The 23163-nt window shown below is 51.7% G+C and overlaps 1 protein-coding gene and 1 long non-coding RNA gene across 2 annotated transcripts; one reads left to right on the top strand and one right to left on the bottom strand.

Moving 5' to 3' along the window:
- Positions 1–49: 49 nt before the first annotated feature.
- Positions 50–19173, bottom strand: ANKRD13C (ankyrin repeat domain 13C). The gene is made up of 14 exons (XM_068199027.1): positions 18763–19173; positions 14607–14648; positions 13063–13167; positions 12001–12086; positions 10964–11009; positions 10133–10199; positions 8720–8864; positions 7892–8023; positions 6985–7146; positions 6204–6283; positions 5526–5624; positions 4852–4952; positions 2235–4052; positions 50–1975 (listed from the first exon to the last, which is right to left on the bottom strand). The coding sequence occupies exons 1-13, from the start codon at positions 19067–19069 to the stop codon at positions 3922–3924; spliced, it is 1503 nt and encodes a 500-aa protein (XP_068055128.1). The 5' UTR covers positions 19070–19173; the 3' UTR covers positions 50–1975; positions 2235–3921.
- On the top strand, positions 5138–5750 carry LOC137478895 (uncharacterized). The gene is made up of 2 exons (XR_011001862.1): positions 5138–5340; positions 5493–5750. It is a non-coding gene; the product is annotated as an uncharacterized lncRNA (long non-coding RNA).
- Positions 19174–23163: the final 3990 nt, after the last annotated feature.

Raw genomic sequence — 23163 nt, 5'->3', positions numbered from 1 at the left:
GCATCCTTTCCCCATAAAACCTGGGATTCACAGAGGGCCGAGAAGAGGCTGTAATGAAAATGCAGGATTTTATTTAAAAAATGACCAAGAAAATGCCCTTGCAGAACGCAGCAGCAGGAGCTCGTTCCCTCCCCTCTGGTCCCGCTCCCTCAGCGGAGCCCAGGCCCGGCAGGACAGGAGAGGGAAGCCTGGATTGCACAGGTGGAGCAGTTTCCGAATCCAACAGCATAGTTTGGTCTTTATTCTAACAAATGATACAACCCAAAGTGACTATGAGTGAAGGGAAGGGAAAACCAGGGAGCGGACGACAGGAAAACCAAGAGAGGCGACTCGTTTTCCATGGGAGTTACAAACTGTCAGGAAAAGAAAGGTGAAACTGCAGCATTACAGGAATTGGTTAATCTGGATTAAATAACGCAGTTCTCCTGGTGGGAATTACAACTCAGGAGCAGAGACATGAAATAACAGAAGGTGGCTGGGAATATCCACGGAATCCGGGGGGATTCCAGCACAAACACATCGGGGCAGGACGAACGGACTCAAGGCAGGAATGGGGAATTGCTGTGCTGGGAGTGCAGTGGCTGGAGAGCAGCTCCGGGGAGGAAATCCAGGGTGTTCCCTTTGCCACGGGACAGAGCAGGAGCTTGGAAGACCAGAGGAACAGTTTGGTTCAGAAACAACCCGCGGGATCCTTCCGCAGTGAGGTCGGAATTGGGTTGAGCAAAGTTCCTGGTTGTCTTTTAAGAGCCATAAAAAACCTCAGGAGAAAAAGAAGCGGTGGGAGGGGAGCCCCAGCCTGGGCAGCCCCGACCCCCCAGGAGCAGCGGGATGTGATTCCCACCAGCCTGGTCCAGCTCCCTTCTCCTCCTGCCCTGGACCCCGACTCCAGCTGGGCTGTCCAGGGCTGCTCCTGGTCCCCCTGACATTCCCAGGCCACAGGGATGAGCTGGAGCTGCTGCACGGACACGATCCACGGATCTGTGCTCACTCCCAGGGCAAACCCTCCTGGAACACCTGGCCTGGCCTCCAGGAAAACAGGAAAAGCCAAGGTGAGGCTCTGCTGGATCAGTGCTGCTTGGAAAAGGAATTTCCCAGAGCCAGGGGAGAGGGGAGGGAACCTGTGCCCCAGGCTGGGGCTGGGAACACCCTGGAGACACATCCAGGCCCACAAACATTCCGTGTGTCCATGCAACACAACCCAGTGACAAAAACAGGCGTTAGTGGAGAAAACATCGATATAAACATGGATCTCAACGTGGGCAGCCCCTCAGGATCCACAGGCTCAGCCCAGTGTCCCTCTGACTGAGAATTCCTGCAGTGCATCCATTAGGAATGCCCAGGTGTCCCTACTGTGAGAACTCATCACCCGGAATGTTCAGACAGGAAGCACATCCCAGGAGGAGGGAAAAGTACTGAGAGCAGCTCCGGGAGCCCATGGGGCTGCCCTGGCAGCTGGGGAACAATCCAGGGAATTCCCATCCCTCAGCTCCACAGGGAGAGCAGGAGCAGCCAGGTTTCCTGGGGTAACCCAGAACAAGGACAGCCCCAAAGCTGTGCCCACATTCCAAGGCAGAACAAGCAGCTTCCTGCAACCCTTCCTGCAGCCCCTGAAGTGTCCCAGGGAGCAGCCGTGTCCTGGGGGGTGAAAATCCCCCAGGTCTGCAGCCAGAGGCCACAGGAACCACTGGAAACACTTCCAGGACCTGCCCTGGGCTTTGGGCAGACACCCCGTGGCCACCAGCCCCCAGCAGGGGCTGGTCCAGAGGGGACAGAGCCAGAGGAGCCTCAAGCCCACAGGAGGCCACCCAAAACCCTTTTTGTTTTCCAGTTCCAAGCCCAGGATCCACCCTGGGATCCAGCAGTGGCTGCACTGCCCAGGCCCCACAGCCCCAGTGATGCTTCCACGGAGCCAGGGATGAATTTGGGATGACCAAAAATGCAAAGAAACACAAACCCACGGATCCTCCCTGTACCACTGAGCAACATTCTGACATTCACCTCGGGGAGGAACCTCTCGCCTTCACTGAATTCCCAAGGAATGGGGTCCCTGTGTGGCAGCTGGCCCCGGTCCTGCAGCTACACAGAACATCCCGAAGGGACCCCGGGAGGGGACAGGGGACCCTGGGAGGGGCAGAGCCCTGCACTGCCACACAGCGCGGATCCAAGCTCCAGCTCAGCCCATGGACATCCCCAGTCTGTCCCAGAGGATCCCACCTGGCTCCCAGGAGCAGCACAGATGGTGTCAGTTCATCCCAGAGGTGTGAAACACGTCAGGAATTCATCCTTACTTGGGAGAACAAGTTCCATCATTCCCAGAGGATGCTCCACACCTGCCCTGACACGGCACTGGCAGGACTCATTTCCCTTTGCTTGTTTTCCCTAAAGTTTAATTTTGGATTTGAGTTTGAATTAACAAGAAAGCTGCACTGCTCCCCTGTCCCAGAGCTTCCCTGTTCCCCAGGTTCACAGAGGTGCTGGGAAAGGACCAACCCCACCCTCCCACTCCAGTGCTCCTGGACCTTGCTGAAAGTGATTCCCTGGGCCTCCTGCATGTTCCTCCCCAGAGCAACCTCTTTGGGATGGATCAGAGATTCCAGCAGTCTGGAATTCCCTGCTCTCAGGTGTGCCTGACACCTTGCCCTGTGCTGAGCCCCTCCCTTGTCCCTTGTGCTCAGCACAGCTGTTCCCTCCACTGAGCATCAATGATCCTCTTCATTATAAACTTTGATCCTTAACTCTATGGAATTCCAGAAAAGTTTTACCTACAGTGCACAAAGAATATAATTTGGAAAATATTTACATTTTTGTACAATGACACCACAGCACTTGAATCTAAATTTCTTCATACAAACAAATAGCACCATCAGCCTTCTGCACAAATCTTGCCTAACAAACCCCAAAAAGGTGGATTATTGTTAGATGAGGAGACTGGAACAACTGGGAATGGGAATAAGCTCGAGGAGCACTGAACCATCCATGAAGGGGGGCTGGACAAGATGAGCTTTGAGGTCCCCCCACCCCAAACCAGTCTGGGATTCTCTGTGATTTAAACACGAAGAGGCAGGAAATGAACGTGGGAACACCCCAGTGAACGCTGCCCGTGAGCACCGCGATGGCCCCGGGCGCAGGGAGAGCCCCTCCGGCAGGAAGGGGCAATGCCTGAGCTTTTCCCAGCTCTCACCAACTGACCCGGTGGTGCTCGGCCTTTCTGCGACACCTCTCCCAGGTGAGGGTCAAATAAAGGATTAACAAGTGACACTCCCGGCCAGGCAGCCCTGGAGGCTCCCCAACAGCCCAGGGGCCAGGCAGGGAGCAGAGAGCAGGGAGGGAAGGGGAATGAAGGGATCAGGCAGGGACAGCACCGGGCTGGGCCGGCGCTCCGGAGGTGCCTCGCTCCCTGCGGAGCACAGCTGGCTCTGCCTGGGGTGCAGGAGGAAATCCAAGTGCCGGTGGTGCCCATTTGGTTCATTCATCTACAGCCAAGGCATTCCCTCGGGATACCTTCCAACATTCTGCGGCTGAGCTGGGAGCTCAGGGAACAGGGAGCACGGGAAGGACAGGGGAGCTCACCTCACCCCCAGCCCCAGGCCCAGCTCGGTGCCAAGGTCCAGCAGTGCCTCGTGGATCACCACAAGTGTAGAAAATTTAAAAACCAGCAGCTCCTCCCAGCTGGGGGTGGCAGCTCCCGAGCCAGGAGTGGCTGTGCTGAAGGGGATGGCAGCAGGAGGCTCTGGGAAGCGGGAGCTGGAGGGGCTGGATGCCCAGTGCAGTGCCGGCACATCCGCACTGCTGCTCGCTCCCTGCGCTGCGGGCTCACGAGTTCATCCCTTCCCGTGCCCCACGGCTCTGCTCTGCTGTGGGTGCAGCCATTCCCTGGCCCTGGCATGCCGGGGTGGACGCTCCCTGGAGCTCCCAGCCCCCTTAGAGGTCCGGGAAGCGGCTGGGATCCTCCTTGTAGTCGTCGGGAATGGTGAAGATGGAGTCATCGAACTCGTCGTAACGGAACTCCTGGAACGTCACAGTGGCCGTGATGGTGGGGAACACCGGGATGTCTGCGGGGACGGGGCACAGTCAGGGGCAAGGCACAGCCAGGAATGGCACTGATCCCCACCCCTGCAAGGCTGGATGGAGCTTGGAGCAGCCTGGGATAGTGGGAGGTGTCCCTGCCCATGGGAATGGGAGCAGGAGCTGGAATTTGAGGTCATTCCCAACCCCAACTGCTCTGGAATGCTGTGCAAACATGGCACAGGTAGAGCACAGCCCACCTGCTCACACAGCTCCCTGCAACTCCAGAAACCCTGCATCCTTTAGGAAAGGGGCTACTGCTTCTGGGGTCATCTATCCCATGAATAAGCTGATCTCAGACATTTCCATCTGCTACAAGTGCAACAGTTTTCTATTTTTCACTTAAAATAAATCTATCACCAGTAATCCTTCAATAAAAGAAAACACAGGAATGTTACAAAATACTCCACACACCTGAGATCCTCCCCTAAAGCAGGAATAATCCAGCACATCCCACTGCCCTTGGAGCAAGGCCCCAGCACTCCTGAACTCTCCAGCAACACATTCCTAGGTGAGAGTTCTTCCCCAAAACTCCAAAAAAGACTTTCTGAACATATTGCAAGAATACATGCACATGTTCAGATCTGGATTGAATATTTGGGAAAATTTCTCTTGGAAAGGGTTTTCCAGCCCTGGAGGAGCCCCCATGCCTGGAGGGATTTCAAAGCTGTGTGGATGTGGCACTTGGGGACATGAGGCAGTGGTGGGGAATGGTTGGACTCAGAGGGCTTTTCCAATCTAAAATTCTGGACATATAAAGCCCCAGGAGTTGCTGTGTGCTCTTACCTAATTTGACAGGAAAGCCTGGTGGAAGCTTCATTTGAACAAATTCTCTAAGTTTGTTAAAGTGCTTGAAGGGTGCAATGACTTCTAAGACATTCAACAACCTGCAAAGGAGAGCAGAGGCTGTGACAGATCCTCCTGCCACACACACCCTGTCCCTCTGGAACAGGAAAACATGATCCAAAGGGGACAGAGAAGGTGACAATGACATCATCCCCCTTCTCCATCCCGGGGCTTCAGGGTCACCCCACATCCAGAATTACAACAAACCAACACAGGACACCAAGTCCTTGTCCTCATTTTCCACAGGAGATGAGGGATGAGGAACCACCCCCCTTCTCCATGGACATGTGGAACTGACCTGGCTTTGCACTGGGTCAGGGACACAATTTTGTGCTGAAGTTTATTATGGGGAAAAGCATTTCAGAATTCTGTGGGACCAGGCACCAGTTGCTGATAACCCTGCCCAACACTCTGCTCTCATCAAGCCAGGTAAGGGCTTGGCTCCTCCCCCAGCCCCAGCAGCTCCCGGATTCCCAGTTTAAGGGATTCCTTGCTCAACAGCCTGACTGCACTCCCAGCTCCCATTCCTGGGGATCTGGAGGGTTCTGCAGCTCACGAACACGTTAAAACATTCCCGACAGGAACAACTCCCGTGGCCAGGAGCTTCGACTCACGATTCAATTCCTAAGGGGAATTCCTGGCTCATTGCTATCGTGGCTTTGAAGGTTTTCTTGCTCTCCTTGCAGACCAGCTCCCTGCCCAGGTGAGGAGCTCTGTGAGGGAGAGACAAAGTCAGTGTTTCCCAGGGAAATCCTGGGTTTAAAGGAAGGCAAACAGACTTGGGCTGGAAAACATCAGGGAGGAATCCCTACTTTCAAAGGGTTTGCTTTATTGTAAAGCTGTGCAGAATAAAGATAAAAAACCTCTTAATCTACATTACTCTGAGCTCTGCTAAACCAGGAGACAAGACAAAAACAGGAAAACTACTCCAATAAAATAATTCCTCATGAACATGGAGTTAATAAACCCTTCAGGAAGTGTTTATTAACCACCACCCAGAAATGCCCACGGCAGGGGGTAGAACTGGATGGGCTTTAAGCCCCTTGCAACCCCAAGCATTCCAGGATTCCCTGCCTGTAGCTGAGGCACTGACACTGCTCCCACACACAAGGATCACTTCCCAGCCCTCTGCAGAACAAACACCGAGACACCAAACCCAGCGTTCCTCCCTCCCCACAAAACTGCACACAAACACAAGCAGCACCCACCAGGTGGAGAAGCCAAAACCCCCATCCCCATGCCAGGGATGCAGAGGTGTCCCCGGAATCCCTGGCAGACCCAGCAGCACTCACTTGCCACTCTCTGCAGAGATGTACTCCTCCCAGGAGATGGTGTTGGGGGACGGCGGCGTCAGCGACTGCCGGCGCACGGGCTGTGGGACAAGCACAGCTCAGCTCAGTGCTCCTGTCCCTCATCCTGCCATTCCCACCTGGAGCTGCCCCTCAGCTCCAACCACAGCCACAGCGCCTGCCCTGCTCGTGCCAGCCCCGGCTCTCAGCCCCCACTGAGGTGTTTGGCCTCCAAGGGCACTTTCCATAGGACTGGGCTGTGCTGCTCCACCATAATGAGTTAATTCAGGGCTCCGAGCGCCACGGCAGCAGCTCCAGCTCACACAGAAATAAATTAATCACTTTAAAAGCTCTCTGTGTGCTCCCAGCTGAAGCCTGGCTCATTCTGAAGAGCTCTTGATTTCCTGGTGCTAATCACAGGCTTCCTCCCATTTTAATGAAGCTCAAAGGAACACGATTGCCTTTCTGGCTTCTCTTTCATTCCCAACAATCAACATTGGGTCTAAAAGAATCCAAAGTTGATTTGCCACAGCCAAACCCCTCATCTCTTCTAAGAGACAAATTAAGGCTGAATACCCAATATAACCACAGAAATCCCTCCCTGTGTGCACTAATCAGGGTAATTCATTAATGCATCACCAAAATTATACTTGAGGGTCATGTTTATGATTTTTAGATTATGCCAATCAAAAGAAAATAAAAACATTATCTATGTATTTTGCACCATGAGGAGTGGTGTGCAAGATTATTCATCCACACCCTGGGCAAAGTTTATCAATTATACCTCGAAATTCTGCTCCATGAGGTTTCCCCCTTTGCTCAGGCTCTCCATGATTGCTTTATTCCGAAGGATGTCCTCCTCACTGAGATGTTCCCTTCTTTTCCTGGATTCCAACACAAGTCCATTCACCAAGTAGAAATCTGCCAGGAAGTTTCCTACTCTTTCCTGCATGAAAGGAATTGGGACATTAATGACTCACAGAAGATAAAATAAAAACATTTTGATTCTTGCGTATCAAATAATGGCGATAAGGGAACTTGGGGATTGAGCTGGAATTCCCCCAGCCCCCCACATGGGCTGGCAGTGGGCAATCCCAAAAATCCAGCAGCAACAGGTACTTCTTATGAAGGGAAGCTTTAAGGCAGAGATTGTTGAAGAATTTGAGTGAAATCCCTTTCCAGAGCACTCCCATCCCTGCCCTCCCGCAGGAATGCACAGAATCCTTCCTGCACTCCCTGGAATCAACCTGCAGAGATCAGAGCCTCCTGGAACAAAACCATTCCCAGCACAATCTGTCCTCCCCCTGCCCAACAGCTACAGAATCTTTCTTCCTCCTTTCTCCTGCTGAAGGCAGTCCAGCAGACAGATTCCACATGGAATGAACTTGTGATAACTGGGGATACAGGGAGAGGGATTTTTTCCTTTGTCCTGAACACTTTATCCTTTTAGAAACCTGGACTGGTTTGGGCCAGAAGGGACCTCAAAACCCACCCCATTCCAACTCCCTGCCATGGGCAGGGACACCTTCCACCATCCCAGGCTGCTCCAAGCCCTGTCCAGCCTGGCCTTGGGCGCTTCCAGGGATGGGGCAGCCAGAGTTTCTCCAGGGAATCTGCTCCAGTGCTTCTTGCAGTGCCTTTCCCTCCTCCCTCCTGCCTGGCAGCAGGCTCTGAGCTCCCCTCCCACTCACAGTTTTGTCCTCCCTGAAGAGCCACCCCGTCTGGGCCCGTGTGAATGTGATGGATTTGGTGGATAAGGTGGCAGAGTAAATATCACTGCTCATCAAAATGTCAACCTCCTCTTCTGTCTCCATCTCAGATTCCTGGAAGAAAAATTCCAAAATTCTCAGAATAACTTAAGAAACAACAATTGCTCCCTCTAAAGATACACCAATAAATACAAATCCATAAGCCTCGTCCTTTGGATCTTTTCCCAGAAGCAGCATTTCCTGAATTTTCAAGCGGTTTTACAAAACCTCTGGCCAAATGGTTTCTAAATAGTTTAATCTTGAACAATAATGTGAATAAAGCATCCCAATGGGATTTATGCAGCAGCTCAGCAGCCACACCCTTTCCACAGGCAATAATAAGCCCTGCTTAAGCGATTGGGGGATAAAGCTGTAATTAAAGACTTGACTAATTACAGGGGGTCCAGTGAGTCAGACCCTCACTTGTTATCAGCTGAACTGGCCATGGAGTGACTAAAAGGATGCAAAGCAATGGGAACAGGTCTGCAAACCCACCTAAGCTAAGCCCAGTGGAAAGACTAAAAGCAGCACATCACAATTTAAACCACATCTTTCCAGTCTATTTCCATTCCAGCTTTTCCTCAACCACAAATCTGGATTCAAAGCTGGTTTCCCTCACAAAATTCCATGCCACCTTCACAGCTCAAGTTGGAACAACTGCGGAAAAAAATTCTTTGCTTTGCAGTTCTCTGGGTGTTTCTGAGGCTAATTTTGTTTGATACATTCCCAAAAAAGCCTGGGATGTGTCCCACCCTCTTCCCAGAGCTTTACCTCGTGGTGTATTCGCTGGTAAACTTTTTGCTCATTGTCTAAAACTACAAAAGATTCGGAGGGTGCGGCGTCACCATTAAAAATGAAGCTTAAATCCCCTCGTTGGCACTTCATGTCAGTAAAGTCTATCAGAGTTGTGTCCAGCCTGTGAAAAAAAACCCAAATTTCATAAAAATTACCCATAAATGCAGGAGGAAATTCAGCTTTCAAGCAGGAAAGTGAATTTTTTTTAATGGCAGACAAGCACATAAAGGGCTGAGTTTTCACAGGATTCAGTAAGTGAAGCCTGGATGCAGAAATCAGCAAAAAAATGCTACGAAGTTTTCTTCAGAAAATTGTATTTAATGCTGCCAGCATGAGGAGGGGAGGGGGAGAGAATCTATTCAGTGCCACACACTGAGAAACAACTCCTCAGCAGGGTCCTGACTTGAGTAACAGCATTGGGACATGACCCAAAATCCGAAGATTTCTCAGAAACAAAGTCATTTTTTAAAATCTGATTTCTTTTCATTGCTATTTCTACTTTTCTCCCTCACCAACACCAAAGAAATGCTCCTGCAGACCTGAGTAACTGGAAGAAGATGGAGCTAAGACCACGGATGTCTGTAGCAATTCATATCCAGTACTGCCAGAGCATTTATTTCTCATAAAAAGGTGGTTAAAGAACCTGAACTGGGAGACTTCACCTCTAAGTGGTGAGGGATTAAAACTCCTCACAGATTTGCCTCTGATTCCAAGGAAAAACCTGTATTTATCTGTATCCCCTCAGTTCAGGCCTCATACAGGCAGAGCATTCAGAAATGAGAAGGAAAGCAACAGCCTCAGACTCAAATTTCACCAAAAAATTCACTTTACACACCCAAGCTGCCCCTTTGATAGAATAAAAGTTCCTACAGATTGAATCTCCAGGATCATATTCTTGCCTCATTGTTTTAAATTTTGGCCCCTAAAGAAAATGCCAGAAAATACACTTGATTCCAAACTAAAAAGAGCTGAGCTTGGAGAGACTCCTGAAACTCTCTACTGAGTCTGAGAATTTGTCACATTAAGCACCTTAAAGAGAGAAATTATATCAGTTTTGGGGTTTTTTTTTTTGTGTGTGTTTTTGTTTTAACTACAGACTGGAGCAGCAACACTTCCCCACAAAATACTGGAATTTATGTGCAATTTTGTTATAAATACCCAATCGCTGCTTTTCACTGGCACATCTGGTAGATAAAGCCTTATCCAGCTGAACTGCTCTTGCTCTACATTTAAGTTATATTCAGCTCAAAAGAGATAATCAGAGCCTGAAATTCCAAGGCTCAGTGCTGTGTCATGGATGTGCCCAGGCTCCTCAGGGATTCTGTCAGGCTCACTGGGATCCAGCTTTTCCCTGGCACAGAAGTATTTGGGTACAAAAGCAGCACTCACCTGATATTTATACCTTGTTTGTGTATTTTACATGCATCAGAAGGCAGAATTCGGGAAAGTAAAGGCACTAAAGGAGGGAGAGAAAAGGCAGTCAGGGCACTGAGATCCTTCTGCAAAGTATTCCCATTAAAACCACTCCATCACTTTGATTCTGGATGTGTTTTAATGCAGATACAGCATCTTCCATCATCAACTCAATCAAACACAACATCAGGGGTGTTTCTATTTGATAAAATTGATTTCTTTGTAATTGCCCACTCTGCTTCCAGTATCAGAGAGAATTTGTATTGCCAGTTTTTTGGTATTTCCAAAAACCATTTATAAATCCTAATAATTATGGCTTTTCATAGTTTGAATTCTGGGATTTAACAGTTTATAAAATGCATTTAACATTTAATGGGATTTAACAGTTTATACAAAGGGAAAGCCTGGCTCCACTTAAAGCAGAACAGCCACAAGCATAAAAAATGGTCCAAAGTATTAATATTAATTACTAAATTAATAAAACACAAAAAATCTTGGAATCCCAGACTGGTTTGGGTTGGGGATCATCCCATCCCACCCCCTGCCATGGGCAGGGACACCTTCCATGGCCCAGGTTCTTCAGCAAAGAGCTACTTCCCCTCCTTACTGAGTCACTGGATGAGAGAAGAGAATTCAGCTCCAAAAGTGAGTAAGCAAAAACAAATCAGGAAGAAGTTATGTGTCCTTTCCTCAGGACTCAGATCTCGAGCACTGGATTGTGACTGTTCCAGCACAAAGCAGAGGAGAACAAGTGTGCTGCAGGCTGATTGCATTATCTCCCCGGGGAAGGGACATGGAAGCACTCACCCCAACTTTGAAAATCCCAGTGAAGCTCTAGATAGAAGTCACCTAGCTGAGAAGAAAAGAAGAACGTGTTAACAAGCTTTTCAGGCTAAATAACTGTAACATTTGCTGGAAGACAGGCAGAAGCTGTGTTTGGCAAAGAAAACTTTCTCTAACATTGTACTTGAATTTGCACTGAACTTAAACATCACTGAAACTTTAGCTGCAGCAGAATCAATGATGACAAAATGATGTAACTCATTTGAACTCACGTTTTTAATAGTTTCTTAATACTGATTCAACTAGCAAGCCCTGGATTGCAAAAGAATTATTGTAAACATGTGTTTAAAAAACACCTATGGAGCTCTTTGCTTGCTTTGATTGATCCCAACCAATCCCACGGAATTAGAATTAATTATACAATAATTAATGAGTCATGTTTCAGGCAGGAGTTTTGCAAAGATCAATTGCCACTGGCCTCATGGAAATGTGCTGAAGTCATCAGGTCAGACCTCCTGTGCCTCCAGAGCACGTGTGAGCCAGAGCCAACCCCACCACGAGGTGGTCGGGGATCACAACACAGCTCAGCTTTCACAGGGACAATTTCATTAACTTTTGATAAATAACTGGGTTTCTACAAATTGCTGTCCCCAAACTGAGCAATACTTGACTGTGCCCAAGGGCAACTGGCTGCTGGATGCTGATGGAGAATTAAACCAAAAATCTCCTCCATCACAGGGCAAGAGTCATTTGGGGACTGAACAGACCAGGAAGTTATTCATTGATGCAAGATTTAAGAAAGCCTTAAAAATCTAATGGAATAGAGATTCTTTAACTCTGAGATTGCAATGATGATGTGTCTGCCTTACACAAACCTTATATTTGAATTTCTAGAAGTTGAAAGGAAGTATTATCTTAAGTAGAATTCTGGGACCCCTTAAAACAGAGCCAAGATTGCTTTTAAGAGCAAAAAGATTGGTTAAAAACATGGAAAAAACTTCTCCCTACTCAGAGCACAAGCCATGCTTTCCACCCCGTCTGTTTGTGTCAGCACAACTCACCTCTTTCAGGGCTTTTAGTAACCGAGGTCGCTTCTCTTCAACACTTTCCCTGGACTGCTGCTTGAGCTTCCTCAGGAGTGCTGAAACTACACAGGAATTAATCCATGAACTCTGTTTGTTTGGTAATTATAGGTGAGTGTCTTATTTGAGGTCTTAAACCCAACAATGCAATGGAACATTTCATCAGACCTGAGGGATTAATCCCAGTTACAGGAACTGCACATTAACCTGCTTGGATCACCCCAGGAAGAAAAGCCTCAATAATTGTTTGTAAAATGAGCTACAGAATCATGTCAAGAGGGTTTTTACACAGGTATCAGTAAATATGTGGATACAAATATACTGAGTAACATCTACTCCACTGAGAAAATCAGTAGTGAGGAGCTGAGATGAAAATGCTGTTGGTAGATTATAAACTAGTGCATTAAATATTAATAATACGTGTATATGTGCAATATATAGTGAGTTTTCTGCTACAGGAATGCACCACCACACATGGTAATACCAAGTACTATTAACATTTGGTAGTACCAAATACTGTTAACATCCACCAGTGAGTAGCAGCAGAATAATTTTCTTTTGCTACTCCATGTCTGAGGTGAATAAATAATATTTGAATAATACATAATATATAAACTATATTTTCCCACAGGCCTCTTGAGATGCAGCCTAAAAGCCACATCCCACTGGCAACTGATGCATAAACAAACCTGTGACCACAGGGAGCAGGCCAAGGAGATGATCCCACCCAGCCCAGATCCATTTGGATGCTGCCACTGCCATTCCAAACCCAGACTGTGCTCGTGCAGGGCTTTCCCAACGCCCTCAGTCTGAGCAGAGTTAACAGTTTGCTTATGTAACCCAGTGCAATTTCTCATCAAGGAAATGGATGTGCCTGATCATGTTCAGATATAAAATGTTCAGCTGATTAAGAGAAACCCTTCAGAGAGCTGAAAGAGGGCTGTGGAAAAATAACCCAGCTTGAGAACTCTGCTTTCCTGCTCTGAGTGAGCCCCAGTTTGGGATTAACTGGCAAACTGGGATGAATGAAGAGGTGCTTACTTATCTGTCTGTCTCCATAGCTGATGGCTTCGGCCAGAGGGCTCCATCCCTGAGCGTTTTTCACCTTTACTGGAGCATTATGGGCTAAAAGCAGGTGGGTACATTCTGGAACAAAATATCCACAGTTATTTACAGTAACGGATGCAGCACCAGCAGTCAGAATAAAACTCTACCGAAGCAATTCATATCAGAAATACTACACAGATTATCAAAACACATATCTGGGTCCTGACTCATTCTAACAAACAAAGCCATTTATGCAAGTACTTCCAGCACTTCCCTGTTCAATATTACCACTAAAAATAATTGGTTATCAGCCACCAATTATGTAACACTGAAGAGACCTGTCCCTCCTGTTACATGGAGTTTGCTTTTTATAATATTTCTGCGTGTCAGACACACACACCACTATGGAACAAGGATATTTATATTTAATGCATGACATCATCTCTCTCTGCTGCACACACAAAGCAGAGAAATACCTCAGGGCCTTCATCCCTCTCCAAGGGGTGAATGGATCATGGGGACACAGATCCGGGGCAATTCCCATCAGGTGGAAGGGAGGCAGAGGAGGCTGAGGCACCAACACATTCCTGTGTGCCAGAACCCCCTGGGGAATCCGGGATTTAAAGAGGGCAAACAGGCACCTCTGTTCCAGGAAAGCCTCAGAGCAGGTGTGGAACCAACACTCTGCATTGCCTATCCACAGGTGGACATGATGGTGGAAAAACTGAAGGGGACAAGGAGGGTTTCAGTGTTCCCACGTGCTCCTTGGAAATGGTTCTTCAGTTTCCAGCCACAGGGAAACCTCAGCGCATGTCACTGAATCCACCCTGAGCCGTCTGGAGATGATGCAGCAGGGCCCAGCTGTCTCACCACCAAGACAGGGACTTCCTGGGTTATTTTCCTACCACAGGTGCCACAGGAAACTGCACTGGTCATTCCAGATGCAGCAGCTGTGAGTCAGTGGCAGGCTGAGTGGCTGGGGAGGACGAGATCCCTCCCTGCTGAATAAACTGTCTCCTGTGGGGATAAACAAAGGCCCTGACTAACCAGCCAAGACACCAAGGGATTTTTATGGCTCCTTAAAGAGTGCCCAGGACAAGAACATCACTCTGCAGGGAGCAGGCAAACCAGCTTGGAATCACCAGCCAGATTCCATTTCCAGTTCAATAAACAGGCTGGGAGAGCTGGGGGTGCTCACCTGGAGAGGAGAAGGATCCAGGGAGAGCTCAGAGCCCCTGGCAGGGCCTGAAGGGGCTCCAGGAGAGCTGCAGAGGGACTGGGGACAAGAGGAGACAGGAAAGGGGGAATGGCTTCCCACTGCCAGAGCGTAGGGTTAGGTGGGATATTGGGAATAAAGCTCAGATTCCTTTTCCCATTCTTCTCCTCCAAATCCATGTGGCATCTTCTTTCCAGAAAACCTCACTAACTTGAAACACAAGATCACATTCAGGAAAATGGAAAAAAAACCCCTTTTTTTCCTCTTGCCCCTAAATCTTGAGGATCATCAAAGAGGTAACAAAACAAATGGTTCTACCCACCTTTATGTCCCAACATCACAGCAAGATGTAAAGGAGTGTTTCCTAAAAGAAACCATAGAAATAAAAAGATGAGATTACCTAAAAGAAACCATAGAAATAAAAAGATGAGATTAAAGTCACCAGAATCCACTGCAATCCCTTCCTGCTCTAACCCAGGAACACACCAACACCCACCAGAGGAGTGACATTTGCTTGGATTATAACTGTCAAAATAAATATGTTGAGACACATTTCATGGGCCAAGAGAAGCTTTTTAATGATATCTTGCAACTCACTCCAGGCAAAGAGGTCCAGAGGTGTCTTTGAGAAAGACAAAACCCCTGTGCTCCCCATGGGCTGAAGGGTCCCATCCCTTCCCAGCCTGACATATCTGGGTTAAAAGCTACTCACAGATATGATACTGATTAAAAATTTAACAGCCTGTTTTATTAATTTTTCAAAGACTGAGTACTCATTTCTTACAACCACAGTACTAGGCATATTGAGAAGGAACAGCACCTTCACTACAAAGCTGCCTTTTGGTTGTTTCCAGAGAAAGCTTTGGAGGTGATCAGCAGCCTCTCAAACCTGTCCCATTTTCCTGTTGATTTTGTGACACAGGTGGCATTTGTGTGTTAAATATTCACTGTGAGGCACCCAGAGCTGTTTTTCCTGGATTAATGCTGCTACCAGGCTCATGACACACTTTATTTAGGAAGCTTAAGGACATAAAGTTCTTCCATTTAACTGTATTTTGCACATTTAAACATCTTCTTAGAGCAGTCAAGAGAAAAAAAATGCTGGAAAACAAATTCCTTGTGCAATTCTAACACACACACACTGGGTTGAGAGTTATTCTCTAACTCCCATTTTGTCAGCAGGAAGAACCTGCTCCGTGCAGAGGATGTGCTGCACATCTGGGAGAGGCTGCCACACGAACGCCAGCACCCTGCAGCACCAGGGAAATTCGGATGGAGATGGGAACTCTGCCCTGCTTGCCCAGGAGGGGCTGACAGGGCTGTTCAATGTGTCCTGCATCTCATCCTTGCAGGACACTGGCAGCATCCCAGGCAGCCACAGCCCAGCCCATTATACACTAACCCAGCTCAACTCCTGCTGCTATTAATAGCTGCTCCAACATCTGGGAGCCAGCACAGCACAGGGCATCCTGGATGCTGCCAGGCTCTGGCAGAGGATGGAAATAACCTTGCTGAGGAAAACGTGTGAGAGGGAGCCACGCTGTATGTATGCCCAGGAAATGCAAATTACGTGACTCAAGGGGAAACATTGTCCAAATCATGGAGTCACAGAACAGTGAGGGTGGAAAAGCCCTCCAGGATCACCAAGTCCAAAGCTGTGCCCAATTCCCACCTTGTCACCAGCACTGAGTGCCACATCCAGCCCTTCCTTGGACACCTCCAGGTATGGGGACTCCAAACCTCCCTGGGCAGCTCCAGTGCCTTTCCACGGACCACCCTTTCCACGGGGAAATTCCTGCTGATGTCCAACCCAATTCTCCCCTGGCCCAGCCTGGGGCCCTTCCCTCTCCTCCTGTCCCTGTTCCCTGGAGCACAGCCCGACCCCCCCGGCTGTCCCCTCCTGTCAGGAGCTGTGCAGAGCCACAAGGGCCCCCTGAGCCTCCTTTTCTCCAGGCTGAGCCCCTTCCCAGCTCCCTCAGCCTCTCCTGGGGCTCCAGACCCTTCCCAGCTCCCTCAGGGATTCTCCAGCTCCTTCCCAGCTCCGTTGCCTGCCCTGGACATGCTCCAGCCCCTCAGGGTCTTCGCTGGAGTGAGGGCCTCAGAACTGACCCCAGGATTTGAGGTGAGGCCTCATCAGTGCCCAGCACAGCCACAGCCCCTTTTCCCAAGAAATCAGTGCTCCAGCAGCTCCTGGAATCCTGCCCGTGCCCATCCAGGTGGGCAAACAAGGCCTGCTGGCCCAAAACCACACCTCAAACACAGCACCTGTCCCCACAGACGTGTGGCCTTTCACCTCTGCTGAGGTACCTGCACACCTGCAGGGAGCCAGGGCTGTATTCCAGCTGTTTTCCAGCAAGAGGATTTGTCTGTTCAGGATTTAAGCTATTAAATGCATGTTATAATCAAACTAAAAGTCATCTGCTAGGTGTAGCTACAGGCTTCTCCCAGGAAACTCATTGTTTGGGAATAATGACCCTGGCCTTCCTCTGGGCAGTGATTTGGAGGTTAATTTAGGAAGCTGGGTAGGCACTCAATTAACACTCAATTGCTTTTAACAGAACAGCAGGAGTCTCCCATTCCACAAGATTTGGCTTTCCTGCACTGAACCAACAATAAAACAAGCCTGGATTATTAACAGTAAGTTCTCTCTCCTCTCTGTCCAACCCCTAGCACATCCCCGGATTCCTCTGGCTTCTTTCCGAGCAAATCATCAGCTGGAGTGTCCCCCAAATAATTCCCAGTTCCAGCGTGTGTAAACAAGTGACAGATGGAATCAGGCAGGAAGAAAACAATAACAGGGAAATGTTACTCAGGCCTTTGGAATGTCAAGCCATCAAGACGTTTGTTGTAGGGTTTTTTTGAATAATTCAAGTAAAAACTTGGAGGGAGATGATGAGTCAGAGATCCCCAAAGTGTCCCAACTCGGAACAGAGCTGGGAAAGCAGGGAGATATTAATCACGGATTTATATATGGATTTAAAAAGGATGGAATCAATGTGTGTGATAGACACTGAGGGTGACACCACAGCAAGGAGGGATCAGGAAGTGCCTTCAGGGAAAGATTTGGAGCTGCTGCCTTGCTTGAAGGGGAAGTGGAGGAGGAACAGGGAGAAGCAGCAGCAGGAATAGAGCAAGTGGGAAAAATCCTCCCCAAGTCTGCTGCTTTCATTCCAGCAGGATTTGCTGGAATGAGGGTGGCAGGATAAACAGATCTGTAGCTGGATTTGGAGCCCTGCCCTTAGGAAAGTGCTGTGCCAGTTGTAGGGAACACTCCTGCCCATCGTGGCTGGGAGATGAGCCCTGTGTTACTCTGCAGCCCTCAGCTGCCTTCCAGCGCCCAGTGCCACCACAGACACAGCCGGAATTCCCAATTCCATCATTCCTGCCACCGTGCCAGCCCCAGAGATCCTTCACCTTCGTGTTCCTTTGGAATTTGCAGACCACAATTAAGCAAAGCTGATCTCCTTATCAGAAACACAACATAAGCATCCCCTTTATCACAACTTCTCAGACACTACACACGTGGAACTGGGAGTTCTCCAGCAGAAATGGATCATGTTACTCTTGAAACAGCTATTAAAAATAGAGATTAAAACCAACCATGAAGGTCAAGCTGATCCCCCAGGCTGATTTATTTGTTAACAGCATAAAACATCCCCCAAATTAAAACGGTTTGAAATATCCTGGCAAGACATTCAATATTTACAAATTTCAGAGCAGCACAAGGATCAGATTCCATCTCTGCCACTGACACTGCCGTGGACAGAGCATTTGCAGAGGAGCAGCTGAGAACAACTCTCTCAAAATCCAGAGCCACAGCATTCAAAAAGAAAGGGGGGGAAAGGACTGATTTTTGTAGCCTGGGGAAATATCAAAAACTGCTCTGCCAACAGCCAAAGGAACCGCTCAGCATTGCCCAAAGCAAACAGGTGACAGCTCAGACATCCTAAAAAAGAATGAATCTTTTAAATGCAGTGGGGTCTTGGACACAGAGCAACACCGGGGCAGAGGCAGCTCTGCCTGCACAGTGCTGCTACTGGAGCTGACAGTGCTCGCTCATATTACGAAAATCATGGAATCCTGGAATGGTTTGGGTTGGAATGGACCTTAAAGTCCATCCCTGCCCTGGCAGGGACACCTTCCACTGTCCCAGGCTGCTCCAGCCGCAGTGTCCAGCCTGGCCTTGGGCACTGCCCGGGATCCAGGGGCAGCCACAGCTGCTCGGGGCACCTGTGCCAGGGCCTGCCCACCCTGCCAGGGAACAATTCCTTCCCCGTATCCCATCCACCCCTGCCCTCTGTCATTCCCTGTGTCCTGTCTCTCCATCCCTTGTCCACAATCCTTCCTAAAGGGGATTCACACACCCTCACGAAACTCCCTTTCAAAACTCCCAACGAATTCCCTATTTCCCGGTCCAGCACCCGCATCTCCCGCCTCACCGGGACGCGGCCCCGGATGCCCCGGTGCGTCCCGCTCACCGTGACTGTCCTTCTGGGCGATGCCCTGGGTGCGGATGAGCGCCGAGAGCCGCCGCACGTCCCCCTTGAACACGCACTCGTGCACGGGGAAGGGGCCGCGCTCGGGCCCGGCGGGGGCGGCCCGGGCCGGCGGGCGGTGCCGGTGCGCGCCAGGCCCGCGGTGCCCCCCGGCCCGCCCGCTCTTCCCGCCCGTGAAGGCGCCCCCGGGCGCCGCGGCCGCCTCGTCCTCGCCTGCCGCCAGCAGGTCCCCGTCCTCCTTGCTGGGCTTGTGGTCCCTGCGCAGCGAGCGGAGCTTCTCGCCGGTCATGGCCGGCGGGAGCGCTCGGAGCCCGCGGGGCCGGTCCCGCCCGGAGCCCCCGGAGCGGCCGCAGCTCCGCCCGCGCCTCACGGGCCTCGGCTCCGCGCCGCCATCTTCGGCCGCCGCTCTCGCGAGACTGCGCCGCACCGAGAGAGCGCGCGGGAGGAGCCACGGAGTGACCGGGAGGGGCGGGGCGGGATCCGCCCAGCGGGAGCGGCCTGAGGGGCGGCAGCGGGGACCGGGGATCGGGGATCGATCCCAGCGGGAGCGGCCTGAGGGGCGGCAGCGGGGACCGGGGATCGGGGATCAGGGATCGGGGATCGATCCCAGCGGGAGCGGCCTGAGGGGCGGCATCGGGGACCGGGGACCGGGGATCGATCCCAACGGGAGCGGCCTGAGGGGCGGCATCGGGGATCGATCCCAACGGGAGCGGCCTGAGGGGCGGCATCGGGGACCGGGCAGCGGGGATCCGCCCAGCGGGAGCGGCCTGAGGGGCGGCATCGGGGACCGGGGATCGGGGATCAGGGATCGGGGATCGATCCCAACGGGAGCGGCCTGAGGGGCGGCATCGGGGACCGGGCAGCGGGGATCGATCCCAATGGGAGCGGCCTGAGGGGCGGCGTCGGGGACCGGGGATCGGGGATCGATCCCAACGAGAGCGGCCTGAGGGGCGGCATCGGGGACCGGGCAGCGGGGATCCGCCCAGCGGGAGCGGCCTGAGGGGCGGCATCGGGGACCGGGGATCGGGGATCGATCCCAACGGGAGCGGCCTGAGGGGCGGCGTCGGGGACCGGGCAGCGGGGATCGATCCCAACGGGAGCGGCCTGAGGGGCGGCAGCGGGGACCGGGGATCGGGGATCGATCCCAACGGGAGCGGCCTGAGGGGCGGCGTCGGGGACCGGGCAGCGGGGATCGATCCCAACGGGAGCGGCCTGAGGGGCGGCAGCGGGGATCGATCCCAACAGCCACATCCTGAGGGGCGGGATCAGGGATCGATCCCAACGAGCACATCCTGATGGACGGCATCGGGGATCGATCCCAACAAGCACATCCTGAGGGGCGGGATCAGGGATCGATCCCCACAAGCACATCCTGAGGGGCGGGATCAGGGATCGATCCCAACGGGCACATCCTGAGGGGCGGGATCAGGGATCGATCCCAACAAGCACATCCTGAGGGGCGGGATCAGGGATCGATCCCAACGGGCACATCCTGAGGGGCGGGATCAGGGATCGATCCCCACAAGCACATCCTGAGGGGCGGGATCAGGGATCGATCCGAACAAGCACATCCTGAGGGGCGGGATCAGGGATCGATCCCCACAAGCACATCCTGAGGGGCGGGATCAGGGATCGATCCCCACAAGCACATCCTGAGGGGCGGGATCAGGGATCGATCCCCACAAGCACATCCTGAGGGGCGGGATCAGGGATCGATCCCAACAAGCACATCCTGAGGGGCGGGCGGGATCAGTGATGGATCCCAGCAGCCACATCCCAAGGGACCGTGACAGGGAGACTCCACGACTCTCTGAGCAGCTGTTCCAGAGCTCTCCCACCCTCCATGGAAAGCTCTTTGGGAAATGGTGGGACCCGGACAAGTGCTCCTCAAAGGGAAAAGCAGGACAGTCCCCCTGTCGTGGTGCGAGCCCTTGCAGGTGCAGTGTCAGCTCAGAAAGGACCTGTTTGGGTCGGAGCTTCCCAGCTTCCCGCTGCACCTCCCGCTCCTGGGCCAGTTCTGCAAGTTTCTGCTTCCAGCATGGGATGAGTAACTGTAAAAATGATGATGTCCCAAATTCCTGGTGAATTGGATTTTTTGCTAATTCTCCCAGGGAAAACAAGCCCCAAGTTGCCAGGGAGACCAGACCTGCTGTGATAACAGAATTGCCCTCCTGGTGACCTTGTCTTTCCTTGGTTCGCATCATCTCCCTCATCCCAAGTGACCAAGAAGAATTCCAGGCAGATTTAGGAATTCCCGTGCCTGCTGTCCCCAGCTGCTTCCCACGCAGCTTTTTACAGTCCTAATATACAATTTGAAGTAATTCTAGGGAAAAAAAAAAAAAAAAACAAAAAAAAAAAAAAAAAAAAAAAAAACAAAAAAAAAAAAACAACCAGTTTGCTTTTGCTCTATACTCCAGTGGTCTTTCCAATGAGATTTTTCTGTCTCTCCTTGTTTTTTGAGGAAAGTCAAACCCAGTTGCGAGCAGAATGTGAGAGGCTGGCACTGTGAGCAGTTCTGATGTTCTGCTGGAAACACACACGGAGCGTGGCTGGTCTTGTGGAATGGAGGGGTTGGCTCGGGATTTAGCTGATGTTGGAAGCCTCACGCTGCCTTTTTAATTACTAGAGGCATGAAGTCACTGTTTACCAGCTTATTATGGACTCCCTTATTCACCCCAGAAACTGAACCCCGGCATTACTCAAGGGAAGGGCTCTGGGAAAACTGGTGTTTTTAGGGAATCCCAACTCTGGGATTACTTTACACTTAGAAATTCTTGAGAATGGATTTTTTTGTCTGCCTATCAACAGAACTTTCCTACAGCAAGCAGATTTGTCAACAGGGGATGGAATTCCTCCCTCCTAAATCCCAGGTTCCTGCTTGTATGTGGGGCTGGGGCATGGCCCTGCACATATCCAGAGGTTTGCTCTTCTTAGATCCAGCTTTGTTCAGATTTTATCCATAGTTTTGTTGTAAAGAAAATGTTTCCTTACAAAATCTAATATATAAATCATTCGTCAGTGGCCTTCAGCACATACATGTCCTTTGTCCTCAGATGTCAAAGTACTGTTCCATGGACGTCAGTCCATGTGGGATAACCTTGGCAGGGAGACCCAGTGAATTAATTTTTAATCACAGAATCCCAGGATGTATAAGGCTGGAAGGCACCACAGGGGCTCCTCTGGAGCCACCTCCCTGCTCCAGCAGGGACACCCCCGAGCACAGGATTGTGTCCCAATGGTTCTGGAATATTCCCAGAGAGGAGAGTCCACAACCTCTCTGCACAGACTGCTCAGGGCCGGGCACTGCCCAGGGCAGAAGCTCTGCCTCGTGTGCAGGGGAATTGCTGGGCTCAGTCCCTGCCCGTGGCTCTGGGACACTCTGGGACACCCAAGGACACCCAGGGACAGACTGGGACACCCAGGGGCACCCAGGGACACACAGGGACACACAGGGACAGACTGGGACACACAGGGACACACAGGGACACCCAGGGACACACAGGGACAGACTGGGACACCCAGGACTGAGGCCCCTCTCACTGGGGCTCCTCTCCAGGCTGAGCAGCCCCAGTTCCCTCAGCCTTTCCTGGGCACCGAGATGCTCCAGGCCCTTGCTCAGCTCCAGGAGCTCCTGTCCCTGCTGTGCTGAGGATCCAGAGCTGGACACAGCACCCAGAGGTTCCTCCAGGGCTGGGCACAGGGCAGGATCACCCCTGACCTGCTGGGAATGTTCTTCCCAATGCATCCCAGGATCCCACCGGGCACTGCTGGCCAGGACAGCTCGTTGTCCCTCAGGATCCCACGGGCACTGCTGGCCAGGACAGCTCGTTGTCCCTCAGGATCCCACCGGCACTGCTGGCCAGGACAGCTCGTTGTCCCTCAGGATCCCACCGGCACTGCTGGCCAGGACAGCTCGTTGTCCCTCAGGATCCCACCGGGCACTGCTGGCCAGGACAGCTCGTTGTCCCTCAGGATCCCACGGGCACTGCTGGCCAGGACAGCTCGTTGTCCCCAGCAGCCCCAGGTCCTTCCCCGAGAGCTGCTGCAGCAGGTCGGCCCCAGGTCCTTCCCCCAGAGCTGCTGCAGCAGGTCGGCCCCAGGTCCTTCCCCCAGAGCTGCTGCAGCAGGTCGGCCCCAGGTCCTTCCCCCAGAGCTGCTGCAGCAGGTCGGCCCAGGCTGCGCCGCGTGGGGTTACTCCCAGCGCTGGGGTTGTCCGCACGCTGCCCGCCTGTGGACGAGTCCCGGTTCCTGCCCGGGAGCGGCCCCGGGAGCGGCCCCGCAGCGCACGGCGCCCCCCAGCGGGCGGGCGCTGGCTGTGCAGGGCGGGCCCCGCCCCGCCGGCAGCCAATGGGAGGGCGCGAGGGCCCCGCCCCGCCGAGCCCC

This window comes from Anomalospiza imberbis, chromosome 9, assembly GCF_031753505.1.
Source record: "Anomalospiza imberbis isolate Cuckoo-Finch-1a 21T00152 chromosome 9, ASM3175350v1, whole genome shotgun sequence".
In the NCBI taxonomy this organism is placed as follows: Eukaryota; Metazoa; Chordata; class Aves; order Passeriformes; family Viduidae; genus Anomalospiza; species Anomalospiza imberbis.
The sequence above is the reverse complement of the archived record's forward strand: the minus strand, read 5'-3'. Positions and strand labels throughout refer to the sequence as shown.